The 23,606-nt window shown below is 37.2% G+C and overlaps 1 protein-coding gene across 1 annotated transcript; it reads right to left on the bottom strand.

Moving 5' to 3' along the window:
* Nucleotides 1–1,669: 1,669 nt before the first annotated feature.
* On the bottom strand, nt 1,670–22,892 carry LOC113233548 (tyrosine-protein kinase-like otk). The gene is made up of 16 exons (XM_026468670.1): nt 22,754–22,892; nt 21,974–22,042; nt 20,179–20,294; nt 18,650–18,800; nt 17,446–17,586; nt 15,631–15,676; nt 15,012–15,142; nt 13,655–13,801; nt 12,129–12,359; nt 10,644–10,780; nt 8,800–8,931; nt 7,966–8,180; nt 5,746–5,857; nt 4,541–4,636; nt 3,197–3,322; nt 1,670–2,136 (listed from the first exon to the last, which is right to left on the bottom strand). Exons 1-16 carry the CDS (start codon nt 22,890–22,892, stop codon nt 1,975–1,977), a joined length of 2,151 nt encoding a protein of 716 aa, XP_026324455.1. The 3' UTR covers nt 1,670–1,974.
* Between the last annotated feature and the right edge of the window lie 714 nt (nt 22,893–23,606).

Here is a 23,606-nt window from a genome sequence, read left to right as displayed (position 1 = left end):
TGTTTAAAAAATTTGTACCTCCATCAGAAAAAGTTATAGCAATATCAAAGGTACACCTGCCGTATTGACAGTCAATAAAGCGGGTGTACCTTAAACTACCATTTTTTATTTAATAACTATAAAAACTTATTATTTCAAAAAATTGTACCTTAATAGTACTTAAAAGTAAAGGAAACTCCAGCTCGATCTGCTGGTTAGATTCTCAGAAATCCGTACTGGGAGAAATCCGCCCGTACTGTTTCTGAGAGATCTGTTAAGGTACACCCCGTATTCCGACTCTCATCTGTACTCTTGTTCTCCGTTCGAAAAAAGTACTGTCAAATAATACTCAACCAAATTCAAAAACCAATGAGGCTTCATATTTGAAATTGTCTCTCAATTTAGACGAGTGTTACTTATTACTTACCCTCAGAAACAGAACCTTTTTAGTATCTTTTTCTACCCTGACATTGGTAGAATCATCGTAAAAATCGATGGGCCCATAAAGAAATAGGAATTGGAAAATTTTGTTAGTTATGATGTAAAAGGAGCACTTTGCATCTTGCAGATTGCATCATATTATAAAGTAGGCCTCAATATTTCTACTCGACTATGCTATAGTTAATTTTGATTATGGTTTATAATTAGGTACTTGAATACTTTTTTACTACAACCATGGATTATTAAATACTAAAGTCTGTCTTTTTGAAGACGGAGTAAAATGACATTTGAAGGGTTGGAATAAAATTTTGAAAAAGTTATGTACATAGTTGTCTCGGATAGTTATATTTTTATTTTATTTTAGTTAGTTTAGTTAGTTTATTTTGTCAAAAATGACTGAATTGTGAAAGTTACGACGTTGTAATGATTACTAATTGCGTCACTGCCATTGACATACAAATAAATGGACGACGGGTCTAATACAAAAACCACGAAAAAAATGTCCCAAGTCAACCTATTCGAAATTTAAATTGTAATGTCATCGCAGTATCGCGCTGTCAGTAGAACAAATGAAGACTAAAGCGGAGTTTGGCGCTCTGTATACGATTTTAGCGCCTTACAAGTTTAGTTACTTATCACTCAGATCGGGCTTGCTGAAAACCAGCGCTACTGGTCGATTTTTCTACCAGTAGCTTAAAGCTGAGCAAGTACCGTTTGCCTGCGCCGCGACACGCATTTATTAATAAGTTTCGTAAATTGCAGTACCTGTAAAATTGCAATTAATTTCTCTGTGCTTTTATTTTATTTTATTTTTAAATTTTTGTATTGCATTTATATTGTGTTCAATGTCTAATTTTATAATATTGTATTGCATTTTTTTTTTTTTTTTTTTTTAAGTTCATGTGTGTCTCGGCGAGAGTAATAAATCAATCTTATTCTTATTATTCTTATTCTTATTCTAAGTGCGGACACTTTTTAGCGCGGACCCGACGTCCATATAATTGTAAGTCAATGGTCACTGCCTTCTTTATTCTTATTTTGACAGTTGGTCTACTAGTATCGAGGTCAATTTGTATTCAGATACACTTTAACGAGAATAGCCGGATTTGATTGTCTATATTGAATTAAAGTGAAAAACTTTGAAATAATGTCTCCTCTTTGTGTTTTTCATAAACATAGTTCTAAATACAGTGTATGTATGAATGAATTTACAAAAATCAACAATTCAAATGAACTTAAGCTCAGTAATTAAATGAATGATGAATGAATGAAAAAAGTTCTGGTATTTATTCCATAAGCGTGACCAATGTTCAGTCGATAGTTGATAGAATACTTATCGACTGCAATCACTAGTTGCTTGCAAGCGAGCAACTCTTTTGCGCAATAGATTGTCATTTTACTCCGTGTTCAAAAAAAGACAGACAGACTATAGAATTGTCATTCGGCATAATGAAGATCATAGAAACTGAATAGTGAAAAGAAAATTTTGTTTCTTTTCTACATTAATCAACTACTGTATAGCTGGAAAGTTTTAGACGCTAACTCATAGCTATCTTAGTTAAAGAATACCATAGGTGTTGGCGTTCCAGTGTCCTTCTCTTCCGTATTATTGTGTTTTGTGGTATCTGAAGTTGTTTCTTGCAAGAGTGCGTTCACCTCTTCCAAGATTTCTGTGAATTGTGGACGGTCGGTTGGTGAATGACTCCAGCAACGTTTCTGTCAAACACGACATTTTATTCAGTTTAAAAATACATGCAAATGTAAATGTTATAATATGTGTGTCCCACGGCTATGCGTCACGGAGGGGATAGTAGTACTTTATGTGACTGTTACATAATGAAAGATATGAAAAGACGAGTGTGGGTTCACACAAGTGTTTTAGAGCCTAATTATGTACAGTTACATACACTGCTTTATCTATACACATATTATAAGCTCTGTATGATATGTTCAGGAACCGCATGTTACGACTGGCGAAATGGCGGCAAATAAAAACTTTTCTCACGTATGTCACACAACCGTAGTTATTATTTAATTCATAGACAAACTAGAGTCGGCCCCAACTATCATATCGTACGATATCAAGTAACGTGTGATAAGTGTCAAAATTGTTTGCTATTGACATTTCATTTCGAATAAAACTTCATCTCGACTGATATTAGAATTGAAGTTGAATCAAATTGTTTTGTTTTTCAGAGATGTTCGAAATTTGAAAGTAGTAATAAAATCGAATTTACATTATTAATAATGCAATAATAATTGCATTGCAATTGCAAGCATTGAAATTTCGAACATCTCTGAAAAATAAAACAATTTGATTGGACCTCAATTCTAATAACAGTCGAGATGAAGTTTTATTCGAAATGAAATCCCAATATCAAACAATTTTGACAAATTTCACACGTTACTTGATATCGAACGATATGGTAGTTGGGGCCGACTCTAGTTTGTCTATGAATTAAATAAAAACTACGGTTGTGTGACATGCGTGAGAAAAGTTTTTATTTGCCGCCATTTCGCCAGTTGTAACATACGGATCCTGAACACATCATACAGAGCTTATCTGTGTAGATAAAGCAGTGTATGTAACTGCACGTTATTAGGCATTAAAACACTCGTGTGATGTTTTTATGGACCAATACTCGTGTTTTAATGCCTTTCATTATATAACAGTCACATAAGTTCTTATTTTCTTCCCTTCTATTCCTCCTAATATTGTACCCCATTTAGTAACTAACCACCCAACAATCAGTAACCGCACGGTATTAATACTTACCAGTAAAGCAGCGAGTTTCTCAGGCATACTGGAAGGTATATTCCACTCGAGATTACCTCCTTTCAGTCTCTCTAATACTGAATTGTCGTTCAGTTTTGCGAACGGCAATTCCGCTTTTGTGTATATCTGAAAAAAAAAATCAATTACCTTATACAAACATCAAAACAAAGAAGAACGATGGCCCCGGTGTGGCAACAGACCCTGGTTCCACTCCGGTCAAGTCGAAGGAATTTTTCTTTGTGGTTTTTTTTAACTTTGTCTACTTAAAAAATCAATAATAATAACACTAAATATTAAAATATTTAATTTTTTATTGAATTGATATTCAATTATTTAAGTGGAATTACTCCCCTAGTTTGTTATAATTATTAATACAAAGATCGAACACTCAGAAAAAATTCCTTCGAAAAAAGATTCGAACAGGCGTCTTCTAGCATACCGTGCCAGACGCTATACCAACTAAGCCACGGAACGAACCAGCGGACCTCACGAAATTTTCATGTGCTTGCGTCGTATCTTTGCAATTGGTTTTTCAACGTTTTTATTGCCGTAGGGCCATCTATGGGAAATCTATGTTATTTCGTCACCCAGTTCGATACCTTTACAGCTACCAGCTTTGGCTAGAGATGTCGTTATTCATTGTATTTAAACTTTTATTGTGTATATATATGTGTATACATTGATATTTCTATTTCGCTTTCACTAAGAAGCTGCTAACAGAAATTATCGCAAAACCTGGCCGCCTTTTTTGTATGAACAGTTTTGGCTTGGATACAAGTCCTTTGAGCCATGTCTTCGTTTAATAATCGGGATCCTCAGGAGTCAATATTTATGATTTACTTTCACTTAAATCACATTATCTCCTATCACTTTAAACAAAAACTTTGAATTCGTAATTAGTGGAATTTTCAGGATAAAGTCTTTTGTAATTTGGTTTTAAATAAGGAATATAGTTCTAACTTTCTTAATCACTATTTCTTTCTTCGTTTTTCTTCATAATATACTCAAAATAAAAATAATGTTTGTAGAAACTGTACTCGTAACTTCAAAAAGCCGTCACTTTTTTTTCAACAGGCCGCCTGTTGTTTCTTATATCAAGTTATGGGACGAACAAGCGACAAGCACGTCCCTAGCAAATCCAGTGCTACTGTGGCAGTCACCCTGAGACATAAGTTGACAAGTCCCATGTGCCTGAAATTTCACCTGCGCCCGTGCTCACATTATTGTTTGGCGGCAAAAATAGGTAAGGTTAGCTTAATTAGCTAAGGTCAGCTCGCCGCTCTCGCTAAGGTCGATGCAGTTAGATGCCTTTCTGTTTCTCCTCCCAAATATATGTATACATACCTCCCAAATTGTAGCAGCGAAACTGTAGACGTCAGATTTGGTGGAGTATTCGCCCTCCATCACTACTTCTGCCGGCAGCCAACGCAACGGGATCACCTGACATGGACCATAGATAAACTTTAGTACGAAAGATGTCTTTTTAATTTCTTTATTATAAAATAAACAATCAAGTAGCCAGTTGAGCCACTGTGCAAACAGTTCCGAATACGGGAATCACACTTATTAATTGAGGCTATCAGCGCATTATTTTTACCATCGTACCACAAACAACCAGACTCACCTAGACAATATAGAAAAGTAGTTTTCTACACTGTTTCTCGGCCAGGGATCGAACCCGGGATCAGGGATCGAACCTCACTGATGGCGACATCATGAAAAGCGGTGTGCAAGCCAATCGACCACGGAGGTCGTCGAAACTTTATGCAAATTCTGACAAGGAGGTCATTACACTGGCCGGGTTAGCGCGAAATCGTTTTTTTATTATTATTACGATATCAAGTAACGGGACGACCAAATCTAGCTACACGTGTCGTTATTTTGCCTGGTTGTAAGTGGCACGCCTGGTGACCGACGGCAATCTGATTTAGATCCGAAATAGTTTCATTTTCCAATGTGTATTCCTCTTAGGCTACTACATCGAATATGTAACCAGAAATAGAGACGAAATAAGGCCATCCATCCCTGGCAACTCATCAGGCAACTGGGCCTTATATCACTATTAAATATTAACTCTCGTTTGCGCTGAAATCACAAATTAGAAAACTGAAACAGTACAGCGCCAAAAACTGACTTGTGTGTACGCCACCGTATATTCCAAAAATATTCTGTATTTATTGTAATAAAGATAATATCTCTAACAATGGGGTCTATTCCATTCGGTGGTGTGGGAAAAACAGCAAAACATGTAATTACATAACAAACGGAATCACATTTCGTCGGTAATTAAATATTAAATATGTAATTTTTCAATTTTCGTCCATTATAGCAAAGCTCAAGTTAAACTGGTCGATTTGAAGTGAAACAATTGACGACACCCGTCAATTATTTCGAACTCGGGCTGGCCAATCGGAGCGCAGTTGTCAACGTAATGATTTGGCAGAATAGTTTTCAAACAAATTAAATGACGTTTCGGCTCTATTTCTGGTTATATACTCAATGGGCTACTAAGGACTTAATCAATTAATGATTGTATACGCTAGGCTGACCTGGTCGTGAAGTTTGTAGTACTCGTGGGACAGCGGCGCGCGCGACAACGCGGGGCAGGATAGCTTAAGTCGCAGCGATGACGTCACCACGCAGTTACGCGACGCGATGTCTCTGTTATACAAACAAAACAAATTGTTGGAATGTTTTTTCTACTGCATTGTTGACTAGTGATGAATCGAACGGGGATTTTAAGACGAATAGTCCATCGAATATTCAGTGAAAAGTATACCGAATGGTACGGTTGAATTTGAATAAAAAAAAAAACAAGTCGGTGAATGTTGAGCGCGCGACCTTTTCACCCTAAGCTGAATAAGAATAACAAAACTTTTTTACTTCTCATGCTCTTACAGTTCGTATTTATGCTGGGTGTAGGCTGCATAAAATAGGATTTTATGCTCTAGTGCATAAAATAAAAAAACCATCACATTAAATATGTCTAATTGTTGTAATTTTACATTCAATTTTAATTAAATAATCGTTTATTTATAATATTGCCGTTTAATTTCCTCGCAATCGAAGTGAAAAGTAGAGTGTATAACTCGTTCAAAAAATATATATTTTACCCGAGACGAGGGTAAAATGACACGTTTTATGCACTTGTTGTACAATCAAATAGATTGTGTTCGCCAAGACGCCCATTAATCAACTTAAAAACCATCATATTATAACATTATAAACTTAAAACTACAGCATAATACAACAAATAGACAAGTAATTTGCACACTAATGCAATTTACTTTTGATAATCTCACAACATCACAGTAAACGTACAATAATAATACGAGTAATAATAATAGTAAATCAGTGTCACATCCTACCTATAGCTCTGGTTTTCAGCAAGCCCGATATGAGTAAAGCACGGACTCGAGTGCAAACAATACATACATACATAACGTGTGTGTAAAAGTATAATACATATATAACGAGTGTGTCTGTGTGATAGTGGACATGTGCTAAAATAATTACACTAAATATATAATATTAATAAATAAGTAAATAAAATGGCATAAGTGTACTTTATAGATATTGACATTATGTTATTTTGACATACGTAATAAATATTTGTGTAATATTAGTATATATGTATAATAATAAATATGTAAACGTTTCTAATCTTACACGCTATTCGTAGACGACGATCGTTAGTCGTCTTTCAGCCATTTACCGCTTGAATGCAATTTCAATCTAAAATCAAAACAAAGCACAAAAAAGACATGCTGCTGCCTTAACGTTGGCGATCAATATTAACAGACGGCTTTCATCGAAACTAACACTTGCCCAAGCCTACTGGCCGGTAATAAGAAAATATTTATAATAATAAATGTGCGGTCTTATCCAAGTCAAATAACTAACCTTACTAATTTTTAACGAATAAAATATGACGAAGAATCTTATTAAAATAAATAAATAACATTTAGTTATATCTATCACTTTTACTACAACAACAAATAAAAATTCATTTTAAAAACATCTTTGTACAACATGAATAAATTATATTTAAAAATTACCAATTATATTTCTTAGTAAATAAGAAAGGAGTTTTCGGCCTTCGACGTCGCAAGTGACATCTGTGAGAGATTTTAGGAACTTTCTCACTCAACCGGCTACGTTCCAATTACCACAAGCCGACGTTAATGTCGCTCATTATTAAGAATTCATAGTGTTCCAAATTATGAAGAGGTTTTGGAGGTCGATTCAGATCCTTACGATAACTCAGTTGTCGATTTCTTTTCATTTTTATTCACAACACCCGAATCGAACGTCAAACTGTCGAATTCGAAACCGAGCCGAAATGACGTCACACCCGTAGGATTCCGTATTCATAACACAGTTATCGAAAGAAACTTACCGAAAGTCCAATTGTTTACAAAGCATGAATGTAATATGGAAATCTCTTATTATTTTAAATAAAGTCTGGATTTTGTTCAATTTTATTAATTTATTTTAATGCAAGACTAAGGTATACCTATATTTTAGGCCTTATATAAATATAAATGGATTTTTATTTTTCATATAATCTATTTCACCGATTAACTCTGTAAACGCTGTTGGATAACGATATCGTATCCGAATCGAACGTTCAATTCGAATGCTCTGAATAGCTCGGAAGGCGCCCTTCGATTCGAGAACTATATACATCAAATCGAACGATTCGGTTAAAACATCGAAGTGTTAGTAGTGAAGTAACTGGGGCAAAATAGGAAAAGGGAATAGCGCACCTGTGCGTGATCCTGTGGGCGGCCAGGGCGCTGGCGGCGGAGGCCAGGTGCGAGGCCAGCAGCAGGCGGTGCTGCGGCTCCAGCGGCGGCATGGCGCGACCCCCCGCCGCCCCCGCAGCCCCCGCCACCGCCGCGTGCGCCTGTCCCACGCGGGCCTGGTATTCCGCTGTCTCCTCCGGGGTGCGCGTGGCTGTCAGGAAGCTTTTCAGGTCGCCCTGGCCGTAGTATTATAAGACACGTCTAGTAAGTACCTCCATACAAACGTAGCAGCGCGACTTCTCGGAATCTCAAGGTGCGCGCACCATTAATAACAGAATTGAAGCAGTTGCTCGGTGTTTAAAAAATTACATCAAATAATAAACGTGATTAGTGGTTTTTTTGGTAACTTATTTGTGGCAACAAACAGTCATACATGAAACAGTATTTGCGTTCCTCTTGAACCTATAGTGCCAGCAGTTTTACACCAATTATAATAACTAAGACAGCTATAACATGTGATTTTGTGTAATTATTTGTAATAACATTCTTGTTTTATATGTTACAAGAATTTTACAAGACGGAGTTTATCAAACAATAATACTTATTAAATGCCCTTTACAATTTGTAGTGCCAGCTTTTTTTTTTAATTTACTAAGAGTGGTGTCGAAAAGATCAATATTAGATAAATTGTTATTGCACATGTTGGTGGAATGGTAAATGAAGGAATTGCGTGTATATAATTTAGTAGATGGTTGGGGGGACGAATAGAGGGCGTTATGCGTGGAAGTTTGAACAAACAAGACTCAAATTCAGAATTGTTCAGCATTTCTTTACCCACTTACAGCTATAACTTACCCAATCAGTATATTCCAAGAGCATGCAATGCGGTGAACCTTGTTCGTTGCAGAGCCCAAGCAATCGAGCCACATTGGCGTGACGTACGCGACTGAACATGTCCAACTGGCGACGGAAGTCCGCTAGCTGCACCTGCAAAATATTTACAACTTTGTGAATTGGGGAAGCAGACCATAAACAAACTAATGAAGTCTAGATAAAACAACCAAGCGAAGATACAAAAAATCCAGGCTTGCCAAGTTTAAAAATTCGTGATGGCGTGTTTCCATCGAGTCGTCTGCTGCCTTTGCGACCATGTCGTCCATAGCATTACATCTAGTCGCTTCGGTCCACTAGCTGGTTCTACTAGGTAGTTCTAGAAGCAGTAGAGCTCCTTGTGAAAGAGTTCGTCCAGGGAAGTACTGTTACCTTACTTATTTATACCACCAAGCAATAATGTCAACATTACTGTGTTCCGGTTTTGAAGGGTGCTGGTGAAATTACAGGCACATGGAACTTGTCAACTTATGTCTCAGGGCATCGAGTATATAACCAGAAATAGAGACGAAATGTCATTTAATTTGTTTGAAAACTATTCAGCCATATCATTACTGTGACAACTGCGCTCGGATTGGCTAGCCCGAATTCGAAACAATTGACGGGTGTCGTCAATTGTTTCACTTCAAATCGACCAGTTAATTTGAGCTTTGCTATAATGGACGAAAATTGCAAAATTACATATGTAATATTAAATTACCGATGAAATTTGATTCCATTTGTCTTATAATTAGATGTTTTTCCCCATACCACCGTATGGAATAGCATGCCATTGCTAGAGTTACAATATATACAGAAAATTTTTGGAATATACAGTTGTTGGTGCTGTCTATATTTCAGTGCAAACGAGAGTTGATATTTATAAGTGATGTATCACTGATAAGTTACCAGGAATTTATGGCCCCTTATTTCGTCTTTATTTCTGGTTATATACTCGATGTCTCAGGGTGACGGGCACAGTGACAGTGCCCGTCAGATCCTTGCGATTTAACTTTTAAATTTAATCTGATTTAAGATTTAAATTTAAAATTTTTAACTCTGAGTGGTACTGCAACTGTTATAGACATGCGTGTTGTTCGTCCCGTCACTTGATATTATATAAAAAAAAAAGATTTCGGCTGCGTATTACCTAAACGACTAGGTATTTACACCAGGTAGCTTGCCGCCTTAGGCGGGCAAGCGAATGTCGACCTGGTGTAAATGCGCCATAACTTCCCAAGCCAATTATGACTCTCTAAAGCGTGTAATGAGATCTCTGTTCGTACAAAAAAAAAATGCGTGGGCCTATGTTATTCTTGCGTTACGTAGATTGATTCATTTTGTTGGCATTAGACACCCAGACCCGAGACAATGTAGAAAAGTTTTGTCCGGGCTATTATTGACGAACAACTCAGCCGAAAGTTTTCTAATGTCTTCAAGTAAAAATCCTGCTTCATGTATGTACTTTGTAGTGACGTAGGTTTTCGGTACAATAGAAATTGTGTAAAAAATAATATAAGTAAGAACGGCGAGGTGGACAGTTACGGAGTGCTGGCACGCGCGGAAGTGTCAGCTGCGCTTGCTCCAGTCCTCAGCCCTCACCCCTCAGGAACTTTTTCCGCCGCCGCACTCTAACGCAGCAGCGTTATTAGTTAGTTTTCTACATTGACCCAGCTGGGGATCGAACCCGGGACCTCAAAGATGGCGACACAAGCCACTCGACCACCGAGGCCGCCGCATTGATAATTAATCATATCCCACAAATAAAAACATTATGAGTAGACAGGGTTTACAACATACTATGCACTATTGGATATCAATGAACTAACCTCATCTTTGGTGGTAAGCACTTTGACCAAGACTGGTCTCAGCTTGGGTTCGAGATCTCCGTCTTCTTTGGCGCGTAATTTCTTCACTTGGCTGATGTCTATCTTGGCTACCAGCACTTCGCCGAACTCGCCGCGGCCTACGGTTATTTTATTTTGAATCTAACTGCATGTTTTTAATAATGAAGTTACAATAATTTTGACGATTTTTTGTTTAATTATATTTTGAAATTATCCATATTTTTTATGTTTAATTTTAAATACTACAATTGCATTAAGACTGGCAAACTCAGACGATCTTTTGAACAAAATTTGTTTATAAATAGTGATGCAACAGACCTCCGCTTCTGCTTCCGTAAATGCGGAAGTTCCGCACGCTTTTTCCGTTTCGCTTCCGCAACTTTTATCGGAAGTTTATAATGTTCGCGATTAGTCAGGCGCTTGGGCGCATTTCTTGGTGGTACACACTTGTACACATTTGGCGGTACTTGGTCACACGGAGACTTAACAGCGACGCAAACGCGATGCAGTAGCTAATCATATACCTTTTACACACGCGCGTGATTTTAAGCAGCGGTGCAAACGCGATGCAAGCCAGTGACTGCATCGCTACACTTGGGATTCATAAGCGATTGCATCGATACAGTCGCGCGTTTGCATCGATGCAGTCGCGCGTTTGCATCGATAGTCGCGCCTTTGCATTGATGCAGTCGCGCGTTTGCATCGCTCTTTAAAGTCGCCGTTTGTAATCTACTCTTAGCAGTTTTGTGTAGTGTTAAGTGCAATTATGAAACCAAAGACAAGCTCTATTTGGAACTATTTCGTTGAGATCTTTATGGTATTTATACTTCCGCTTCCTCATCCGCTTCCGTTTCTGCTAAGATTGACTTTTAATATCTGGTTTCGTTTCTGTTTCCGTTATGGCACTTCCTTTGCATCACTAGTTATAAGCATGTGTGCTCTGCTAATACTTCCTTTAAACTACAATAGTTTTCAAGTTCGCGTAAATAACATACCTAAGCTATCGTTTAAAAAGAAAATAAAAGAGAAATTGTAATATCAGTTTTATTGAATATCATCATGTTTTACAACCATGATATTCTATTATTTTTTTGTGAAATTACTCCACTAGTTTATAATAATTATTAATACAAAGATCGAATACTCAGAAAAAGTCCATCGATCCAGCCGGATTCAAACCAGCGCGTTCAGCTTATCGCGCTTGACGCGACAAGATCATCATTAATTCGATCATTGATCAGTAGTAGAGTGTCTCCTTGTGAAAGAGTTCGTCCATGGAAGTAAGTGCCACCTTACCCATTTCTGCTGCCAAGCAGTAATGTGAACAAGAATGTGTTCCGTTCTGAGTGGCAGTCACTGAGAACTTTGCGATTTCAATATCTGAGTGGCACTGCAACTGTGCAACTGGATAGGCGTGTCGCTTACATCACGTATGTCATTTTTTTTTTTTATTTGGTTTACACTTACCTAGTGGGATCTGTTCCGTAAGCAAAGACCGAGGTACAGACAAATGGTCGTATTGTCCCGATTTCTTGGAAATACGGGATACACCAGACACCTCAGAGTTATCCGGCCCGCTGTCCTTTTCGTGCGGCAGAAGTCGACCGTTCTGCACGGGGCCGCCGTTGGGTTTCTTTTCTTCTTCCCCTTCTACTAATTTCTCTCTGCCTTCTACCATTTCTAATTCCATTTTTTCTCCTAAACAAATATCATAAAACTGTACTAAGTGACCTGTATCAGTTATATAGGCTGTAACAGAAAGATGTAGCCACATTTCAAGGTCAGATTCATTAATGGAATATGGAATTTACACAGAGACTACACCAGAACGAATTCAGAAAAGAAAGAATATCTCAAATTGGTCCTACTGGTCATGATCGGGTTCGATGGAACCCGGAACCTCTTAATCTAGTGCCAACCGCTGGGCCACTGAGGTCGTCAAGTAATAAAACCATTTCTTTAATATGAGATAAAACATATCGAACTGCTATTACAATAGTGTTGTAACTCAAAACATGTGAAATTCAATATTATATCATAACTGAACGTAAAATTTGATTCACAACACGTCAGTAAAACCGTCGTTAGAATATTATAAGAAATAATTTAAAAATATCTACTGAATTCCTAATGAGTCAGGCTTTATGTGATCTAGTTCTGGTAAAAAAGTCCTTATTAAAAAATGTGAAATATTTTTTCCATTTTATTTTTAAATATACATATTTGGCAAGTAGAAAATTGTCAAGTGTCTGTAATAAAGTATAACCTACACATAAATTTTAATGATCTTTTACGGAAAGTGAATAATTCGTTTTTCATCGTTTCTGGGAAAATACACTTTTCGAGTTAATACACTATTGTATTAACAGTGACCTCTCAGGTCTAGCGGTTAACACCATAGATATAATAACCATAAAATACAAAAAGTATAAGACAAAAGTACCATAACTTTACAGTTTAATTTACCATGTTTACTTATTGGTTTTGTTTTATCCATTTATTTGTCTGTAATGTAACATACAAAAAATGCTTTTGACACGAGCTTCTGATATGTGCATGCTGTATTTGCCTATTATTGGGTTTACACTCGAGTATTTTATGTAATGTTATCGTTTGTTCATGTACAATAGTGTATTTCTGTTGGCACATCTAATAAATAAATAAAATAAAATAAAAAATAAAATATCTATGGTTCACACTGTTAAACGCTTGTAGACTAGAACCAATAAAAGCGTGAAACACACTGACAGCGGGTGCGGGTCGGGCACTGTCGGGTCGTGTGCAAAGCAGTCGGGTCGGGTGCAGTGTAATTCCGTGTGAGTTTCACGCTTTAGAAAAGTTAATTTCCCAAATTGGTCCTACCGGGAATCGAGAATAGAGCCTTGTCATTCTGCGTTCACAGTGCAAACCGTGTCGTAAAATTAAATGATATTGTAATAATTGCGATTTTCGGAACGACCACCGTCGATCGATACTAAACATAGAACATGTACCTCTTCGTCTACGTCTCAGCCGTCGTCTTCGACAGTACACCATGAGAGCTAGCACGAGTAGCATGTACGCGCCGGCTACAGAGATTGAAATCACTACTGCCTTGCTTGCTACTCCCGACGATTCAGAAGAGGGGATGACTTCGCCTTCTAGAATGATATAAAAATAAAACATAAAGAGTCAACACTACCTCAGCTCACACCGTATAGTAATCAGCGCATATCTTCAATTTTACCATATATTTTTCCAAAGTGATACATTCAACACTTTCACTGTCATGCAGCATCAACCAAAGCTATAGCTAAAGGCGTAATAGTCGTTGCGTAGGCTTTAAAACCTTTTATAGAAGTCATAACAAAATACATATGTATAAATATGTAATATACCTAATTAACCCATTAATATATTCTCAAATAAAAACTGTTTTAACAGAAATATAATCAATACATAATAAAATAAGTGTGTTTAAAAAGTATAAATAAATAGGTGCTGGAAAATGTTAAGAGCATTTCTTTTGATTTTCCAGCAGAACAACCTTAAGCTTGCGTTTGAAAGCATTCCTACCAGAAATGTTATGAAGAGAAGGGGGTAAATCATTTCAGCATGTGGATGACGCAAACCTGAAACTGCCTCGGAAAGCTGTAGTACGGTGAGCAGGAGCAATAGCCCGAAATTTGTACTTGAAACAGCCTTGAGATCAACGACGTTTGCGATAGAGGTACTCGGGTGTTTACGTTTTCATCACAGAACAATAAATACGGTAGAAGTGCTTAGTTTTGCATGGTACGTGTGCCAACAGTATGCAAAGTTACACATACTTAAACTTAGTCTGCTATTTTCGCTTTGTACCTTACGGTACATCACAGAATAATGTCTTATTTTGGTACTTTGGAGTGCAAACATGATAGTCGCACTTGTAATATTATCTATCGTAGTGTTTCATGTCACCGTTAAGTTTTATTTTATATAATTTTAATAAATTTAACGATACGAAAGTAAATCTTATACCGCTGCAATATGGTTGCTTTTTTTTGGAGAACTAAGTAAATATCTCGAATTCATCGTCGTTCAGCTATGGACCGCTAGATGGCAGCACATATTTCAATATAAAATCAAAATATCGTAACTTGCAATAATAGGTTTAATATTCAACGATATGCCAACAGGGTAAAGTTTAAATTATATTAACAGTGCAGATCAACATAACAATAGTGAGTAGTAGTAGACGAGAAAAATAAGTGATTCACAAAGGAAGATACGCAAATCCAAGCTAAGGTAATCTTTAATATTTACAATATCACACTGTAATATTACTTTTACGGAAAAGCAATTTGATGTTGCATTGCGTCTAGTACATACCTGGGTGTACAATCAGCTGCAGGTCATGCCGGGCGAGGCCGGCGGCGCTGCCCGCCGTGCAGCCGTAGCGGTCCGAGTCCTCTTCCCGTGCAGAGCGGATGACTAGCGTGCCGTTGTTCAGCACCAGCATCCTTAAACATGATATCCATTTGTCGAAAACGCGCGCAGAAACCAAGTTTGTGTTTTAATTACTTTTTTCCATAGATTTTTTTATTATACTGCTTCTGTGGCCGAACGGTTACCATGCTGGACTGCCATGCAGAGGTCCCGGGTTGGATTCCCGTGACAGGAGAAATATTTATATGACCTACATTTATTTCTCTCTGTAATTTGTGGTTATCTATGTGTGTGTCCATGGCACCCGCGATACAGGGTTTCCCTAGTGCGGGGCTGTGAGTGTGTTCGCGTTATTATTTTCCTATTGCTAATACAGTCCAGATTACAAAGATCAAACTTTTCATAGTGGAAAAGAAACAATTTTTTTTTCGGATCTAAATCGTAACCTGACCACGGGATCCGTAAAGAGTCCGAAACGTTGATATTTTTATTTTATTTATTTATTAATAAAAAAAACTTTATTTTTTTTAGTATTGTATAATAAAAAAGTCAAAAACCCTACCTTGCATTTGAGGCGTTCGCGCTTCCTTCAGTTTCAACGCCTTCTTCTGTAAATATAAAAACAAATGTGTATTTTTATATATTCATATAAAAGTTTTTAGAAGTAATAATAGTAACAGTATGTCGATATTACTTATCGCACTTGATAGGTCCCAGGAAAAAAGAATCAGGTACAAGATCAAGCAGAGTGAGCCTCCTCGTGTTCCTTGGTTCGACTATGTAAAATTAAGCAGGGGTCAAATTGTCAGTGCGAATAGATGTCAAATTAAAAAAAAAATTAGAGACAAACATTTTATTGAATAATAAATGAAAAAGTAAAATTATTAAATTGGAAATTAAAAATAGGATCTCTTATGTCCCACTTACTTTCTAAAAATTCTTTAACGAAAGGCATTATTCTATAAGGAAGTTTTTTAGCTTTTTTTAAAATATTACATAATAATAATATTAATAATATTACTTTTTTGTTATAATTATTAATAAAAAGATCGAACAATCAGAAAAAGCACTCAGAAAAAATTCCATCGATCCGGTCGCTATACCAACTAAGCTTGGTGCTTAGTTGGTATAGCGTCTGGCACGGTATGCAAGAAGACGTCGGTTCGAATCCGACCGGATCGAAGGAATTTTTTCTGAGTGTTTTTTCTGATTGTTCGATCTTTGTATTATTAATTATAACAAACTAGTGGAGTAATTTCACAAAAAATAATTGAATATCAATTCAATAAAAATTTAATTAATACAGTGAATAGCGACATCTCTCGCCAGGACTGGTAGCTGTAAAGGTACTAACTGGGTGATAAATCTGTCAAAGATTTCTCATAGATGGCGCTACGACTAAAAAGTCGTTGAAAGACCAAGTACAAAGACACGACGCAAGCACATAGATAAATTCGTGAGGTCCGTTGGTTCGTTCTGTTGGTTAGTTGGTATAGCGTCTGGCACGGTATGCAAGAAGACGTCGGTTCGAATCCGACCGGATCGAAGGAATTTTTTCTGAGTGTTTTTTCTGATTGTTCGATCTTTGTATTATTAATTATAACAAACTAGTGGAGTAATTTCACAAAAAATAATTGAATATCAACTCAATAAAAATTTAATTAATATTACTTTTTCTATATTTTTTATATCAAGTGGTATAAGCTTTCAGGGCATAGTTTCCTAAAGTGGTCCCTACCGCGCCCCAGTGGGCGCTGAAGAGTCCTAGGGACCTCGGAAGCAATTGGGGCGTTAATGCTGTCCAGAGAGTGTTACCGCATTTGATAAAGAAAGCCTGAATTATCTACATAAACTACACTATAGTCCATTTGTTTACATACTTAACTAAATGTAAATAATCTTGAGATGTCTATTTACTGAAATATACATTTATAAAATGATTTTTACTTACCTTCAAATACAAATACTTAGCTTCATATGAAATTGCATGCCTATTTTTATACCTCTTGATTTGTAAAGTATATGTTTCAATAAAAAGATGTATGAAGATTGCTTACATTTCACCCAAAGTTTACTTTTATGTTTATCTAATGCACTCAGGTGATTTAAGGTTACCTACTAAAAGTGTACTTAATGCACCTAGGTGAATTAGTTCAGGTGAATTAAGTTAACGCACCTTTACATTTAGTTAAGTACCCAAACAAATAGAGTTTACATTTTATTTTCACTGACATTTTTTGTTTTAAGTTAATATAAAAAATACGTGTTTTCAATTGTACTTTGCGATGATGGGCGTTGAAATTTTTTTTCTCTTGTTTACGTGGGCGGTGCGCCAACAAGTTTGGGAACCTATGTTTTAGGGTGTCAAGGTACTTACGCTGATGTAAAATAGTCAAATTGCGATCCCAATGCGTTGTGGGCTGCGGATCGCCGGTTGCACGACAATGTAAGATGACCGGCTGGCCAACCCACGCGTGGACTTGCTCTCCGGACTCTGGCTCCAAGATGCGCGGCGTTACTGAGGACAATAATTAATAATAATTAACTCTGGCCGTACGGTTACCACCTTGGACTGTCACGATTCCCGAGCCAGGAGAAATATTTGTACATTTGTAGGCCTACATCTATTTCTCTCGTAAGTTTGGGTGTAATTTGTGGTTGTCTACATACAGGGTGTCTCTAGTGCGGGGCTATGAGTGTATGCGTTATTTATTACTACTGTAATAGGTATTTTATACCTACCCTATACTATATAGTTAATCCAGTAATAGCTATCTATTACTGGATTAACTATATACGTCAGTTATAACACTGGAGTTTTGATTACAAGGTAGGGCAATTGTTGGAAAGCTTTTTAAACAGCTATTTTTCCTGGAGTGAAGTTTTCAACAGTAGCAGAACCGAAAACGCTATAATTATATTTTTCATTCATAAATCATCAACCCATTTCTACATCCCATTGCTGGCCATGGGTCTCCTCTTAGGCGAGGCTACACACATATTAAAATAAGAGAATATGATAACTCTGTACAAAGTAACAGAGCGGTGTGTATGTGTGCGCGATCGCCGCGCCTTGTACGGACGCTCACATTCGCATAATAATGACAGACCCGTCGTCGGAACGACCTGTTATGCAACGGAAGTGCATTGTGAAATTATGCGAATGTGTGCGTCCGTACATGGTGCGTGGCGATCACGCACACATACAAGCCGTGCTGCTATGTTTGCCACGTTGCCTCAACAAGGGTTGGGGACTTCACATGTTTTCCGAGGGTTGTGAACCTTCTTCGACGTACAGGTTTTATCACGATGATTTCCTTCACCGAAAAGCTCATGATAAACTTCACATTAAATTTCGCACATGAAATACGAGAAACTAACAAGTGCGAGGCCGGATTCAAACTCACGGCCCTCTGCTTGAGATGCAGTAGGTCAAACCATTATAAGCTACCACGGCTTATTGGTATTTTTTATTTAAACCTTTTCACCACGAGGCAGGCATAATAGTGTATGCCGTCGATGTGACAAGACGTTATTTGAGAATGTAAATGTTTTTATTGTTCATTTCATTATTTTCTTACCAACAACATCCAAAGAAATAGTGGAGTGAATTGTGGTATTTCCATCTGTCGCGCGACATGTGTACCGGCCGGCGTGGCGGTGTTCCGCTGACGTCACGAGAAGCGTTCCGTTCAATGACGTCACGCCGGAGGGTAACGGGGAAGACTCGTTCTGTAAAATACATTAAATATAACGGATTAACACAACAATAAAATTGCTTTGACACTATACTACATTATAGTATATAATACAAATGTTTCCATTTAGCGGGACGCTATTACAATTTCCAAAATTATGCAGTCTTTTTCAAAAGGTCGGATCTTTTACTTTTTTAATTTAGGTCCAATTTAAAAAAAAAAATTAGTAAAAATACTGTCTTTTTTTCATTTCATTTTTTGCTAATTATCTTTGACGTCCATCAGACATCATCATTCTGAAGAGCGCAGTAGTGTCTGAACATCGAGTATACAATCAGAAATAAAGACGAAATAAGGACCATCCATCCGGGCATCCCTAGCAATTCATCAGGCAAATGGGCCTTATATCACTTTTAAATATCAACTCTCGTTTGCGCTGAAATCACAAATTAAAAAGCTGAAATGGTACAGCGCCACCAACTGACCTGTATGTACGTCTCCGTATATTCCAAAATTATTCAGTGTTTATTGTAATAAAGATAATATTAGGCTGTCCCGTTCGGTGGTGTGGGAAAAAAAGCAAAACATATAAATACAAAACAAACGGAATCACAGTTCATAGGTAATTAAATATTAAATATGTAATTTTGCAATTTTCGTCCATTATAGCAAAGCTCAAGTTAAACTGGTCGATTTGAAGTGAAACAATTGACGACACCCGTCAAATGATTCGAATTTGGGCTGGCCAATTAGAGACTTCGCAGAATAGTTTTCAAACAAATTAAACGACATTTCGTCTCTATTTCTGGTTACACACTCGTTGTGTCTGAAGATAGAGACAGATCGCAATTGCCTTTATTTTCACCAGTGTAATGGCGCGTTCCCATTATGTCGACAGGTAGTCGTGCAGTTTAAAGTGTCCGCATATGAAATTTAAATGAAGTTGTTCACAGATAGGACAACACGACTGTCGTTCACGACTTTTTTGATGTTACGACGTCAGACAGTCGTGACAATGGGAAGGGCTAGAACGACAGTCGTCGGACGATAAATAAAACGTCACGACAAAAATGTGACGACAGATAATCGCAGCTTCAAACGATTCAGTCGTGCTAACGACAAGGCAACTGCCGTGAACCGATAAATTGTAGTCGCGATCTAGTGGGAACAGCTAGACACGACAATCGTTCAACGATAAAATAAACTTCCACGTCAGTAACGACAGATAGTTGTAATATGAGAACAGGCTAGACCTTTTTCTTATATCTATGGGCTAGACGCGACAGTCATCCAATTATCAATAAAATGTTACAACATAATAACTTCTCTGGACGAACTTTTCACAAGGAGCTCTACTTTTACCATAATATACTACTTGTGCTCTTTGATCTCCCTCTGAGTTTGGTACTCACCAAGAACCATTGTACGGTGGGTGCTACACCTCCGGCTACTTTACAGTGTATTTTCCCTGCACTGTTCAACTCCAGCTTCTTGTTGTATGGCTCAGGTTCGAAGCGTAGCGCGCCATCTGCCGTGGAATAGACGTTACTTTGTTAGTATTGCTACTTAATTGTAGATAGCGCTAGGTCGCAAAAGTTGTAATTGTCGGGCGGCAAACCTTTTAAATAATGGAAAAAGCCAATGGGACATAAAGGGAAACCTTCTTAAGTGCTTAATATAGATAAGTTAGCTTAATTTTTCTTCTAATTAATATTGTTTTATGTCAAAATAAAACTTATTTTGCAAATTGCATATAACGTAAATAGGAATAATGTTCTTTGGTAAATTTATTATCATCATCAACGCTTTTTAACCGACTCGAAAAAAAGGCGGAGTTTTCAATTCGACTGTTTTTTTAGCATGCATTTGTGAACCGATTTGGATTCTCTTTTTGTTGGAAAGAGGGTACCAGAAAGAGGAGATTGATCCCATTTAAATTTAAAGAAAATATTCCACCTCTAAGGGTGGCAAACTAAGGTATAAATCCGGTTTGGCGCACTTTCCGGTAACCGATTTCAATAAAACTTGGCAAATAGATGCACAAACTATTGAGGTCGGTTTTTTAAATAAAAAGTTACAATTATATACCTCCCACTGCTGAACACAGGTCTCCTCTCAGGTTTGCGTTTAGGCCATTGTCCGCCACGCCGACTCAATGCGAGTTAGGACTTCACACCTTTTCCGACGGTTGTGAACCTTACTCAACTTACAGGTTTCAATACGATGTTTTCCTTCACCGAAAAACTCTAAGGTGCTTGGTAATAATAATAATATTAATAATAAATAACCTCCACACAAAATCACCACTCATTCTCATCCCATCAGAATAACACAACCGAACCAGTAGGTCGATTCAGAACCTCACGATAACTCCATTGTCGACCCATTCGATTTAATATCGTACGATTGCTTTTTATTTATTTGTGTTGTGAATACACAACACCCGAATCGAACGTCGAACCGAAATGACGTCACACCCGTACGATTACTCGTACTTCTCGACCGGCAAAGGCTACAAACGTTATTCAGAACATAGATATCGAGTGAAAGTTATCGAACGTCCTATTGTTTACAAAGCAAATACTATGGAATTCTCCTATAATATTTTAAATAAAGTCTCAGTCACTCAGTCAGTCAATTTTATTAAACTAAGACTAATGCATTCCTATATTTAGGCCTTTAAAGTCTTAAAAATATACATAAAAGGATTTTCATTTTTCTTATAATCTATTTCATCGACTAACTCCGTAAACGCTGTCGGATAACGATATCGTATCTGAATCCGAATCGAACGTTCAACTCAAATGTTCTGAATAGTTCGAAAAGCGCCCTTCGATTCGAGAACGATATCCAATCGAATCATTCGGTTAAAATATCGAAAAGTTCTGAATCGGTGCCCTGGTTCCGAATATCCGACATTGAGTCGCGTTCAAGAAAAATCTTTGTCATAATAGTAAATTAAAAATAAAATAAGGCATTTAGCCTATTAACTTTTGTAACTATAGTTCAGGATAGGGTGGTTTGCATTAATAGACATTGATGGCTTCACCATCTCAGTCAACCGAGACCGTGAGACATGTCACGGGTTCGAAACGTTGGTTTCTTTGAAAAAACAAATACACGCGATTCAAATCCGATAGTTTCATTTCAAATGTATAGTAATGGCCAAAAACAAAGAAATTGATTAATTAGAAATACTTTAATTACCATTAACAGCTCGGTGTTTTCTACTGGAGCCGTGCCGTCCGATTTTATGCGCCGAGATGTGTGCAGTAACTGAAACAGAAATATATTTATTTAGTTTGTCCAACTTACAGTACTTATAACTAAACATGTAAGTCATAGTCAGAAAAAAGGTTGAGTCGACAAAAGATAGGATGCGGAATTTGGACCACAGAGCTTCGGGCGGTGACCGCCTCCAAATAGTAACCAGCGGATGTTAGAAATTTTGATTCAGTGTTGCTGAAGACGTCAATATCATTTGTTTTGCTTAAGGATTCAATTACGGCTAATGCTTCGAAGAATGGTGTCCGTCTTAGTGTCACTGTGCGGGTTAAAGGAAAGTTGAATAGAGGGTATTTGCGCTGACGTAAGACGTAGCGTGAGATTGGCGGGATAAAAAAAGGAATTTGAGCCAATTGAGGAGGGTTAACTATACATTCTCTTGTTAGGTTAAAAATATATTTTAGAAGCGCCAGTTTTCGCCTGATCTCAAGCGATCTGTACGGCATCATGTCCAAAATAAAGGGTGTAGGGTACATATAAAAGGATAGTACCCATAAAGTTTACTACACAAATACCTCAAAAATGATTTCTGGATTCGTTCTAACATTGCTATATAGAGTTTATTGTGGGGATTCCACACTGCGCACGTAACTTCCAATTTACTTCGAACAAAGGCGTTATATAAATTACAAATTGCCTGTCGATGGTCAAAAAACTCAGATTGCTGCTTGATGAAGCCAAGACTTTTTCAAGCACTATTACATATATCGATAATATGATCGTTAAATTTGAGTTTAGAATCGAATCTTACTCCTAAATCACGAACAGACTTCACACGGTTCAAGGTCGTGCCACCGAGGCTGTACTCATTGAGGATTGGATCTCTCCGGGAATAAGACATCACTGAACACTTTTCAACATTCATCTCCCGGCTCCAAGCGAAAATGCTGTTAATATCAGCTTGGAGTAGATCAAAGTCCGCGGTGCACTTCACCGGCAAAGCGAGTTTGACATCGTCAGCAAACAAGGCAGACAGAAGATTTTACAGATGTGGGAAGGTCATTTACAAGCAGTAAAAAAAGGAGAGGGCCGAGAGTGCTACCTTGCCCTATACCAGAAGCAACTGTATAAAGGGAAGATTTAAAGTTTTCGTATTCAACGTACTGCTTTTTATCTTGAAAATACGCACAAAAGAATTTCATTAACTGAGTAGTAAATCCCGAAAAAAATATAATAAGTTATTAAGGTAATCTATATTGCTATAGCCTCCTATGGTCATGTGTACATTTAAATTTACATATGAAGAAATTCAAACCCAGACTATATTATTTCTACGATCACGTAAACGTCCAGTGCCTATATATTGAATACAGGGTATAATAGTTACGAGTCCATACTCCCTGAAATGGCTTTTGTTGATTCCGCATAAAAGTGAAAGTGTTGAATGGAAACACTTTGGAAAAAAATATGAGATATAACTTTAGGTTATACACTGATTACTTGGGCTCGGATAAATATGCAGTATAAAGTACAAGAAATGTACATACAATATGGGCAAAAAATCTTAAAATATGGAGATTAAAAAACAACTGCTTTCACATAGCCTACGCCTTCT

This window comes from Hyposmocoma kahamanoa, unplaced genomic scaffold (genome assembly GCF_003589595.1).
Source record: "Hyposmocoma kahamanoa isolate Upper Pololo Valley unplaced genomic scaffold, ASM358959v1 79, whole genome shotgun sequence".
In the NCBI taxonomy this organism is placed as follows: Eukaryota; Metazoa; Arthropoda; class Insecta; order Lepidoptera; family Cosmopterigidae; genus Hyposmocoma; species Hyposmocoma kahamanoa.
Note: the sequence above shows the minus strand (reverse complement) of the source record. Positions and strands in the feature narration are given on the sequence as shown.

Bases quoted from the DNA above. Each gene is read 5' to 3' on its own strand.
- LOC113233548 (XM_026468670.1), bottom strand. From the start codon at position 22,892: ATGTCTTATTCCCGGAGAGATCCAATCCTCAATGAGTACAGCCTCGGT. The intron at 8,932-10,643 runs GTTAGTTCATTG...AATATTTTGCAG, and splicing joins TGCTTACCACCAAAGATGAG to GTGCAGCTAGCGGACTTCCG. The intron at 8,181-8,799 runs GTAAGTTATAGC...TACTACGGCCAG, and splicing joins TCTTGGAATATACTGATTGG to GGCGACCTGAAAAGCTTCCT.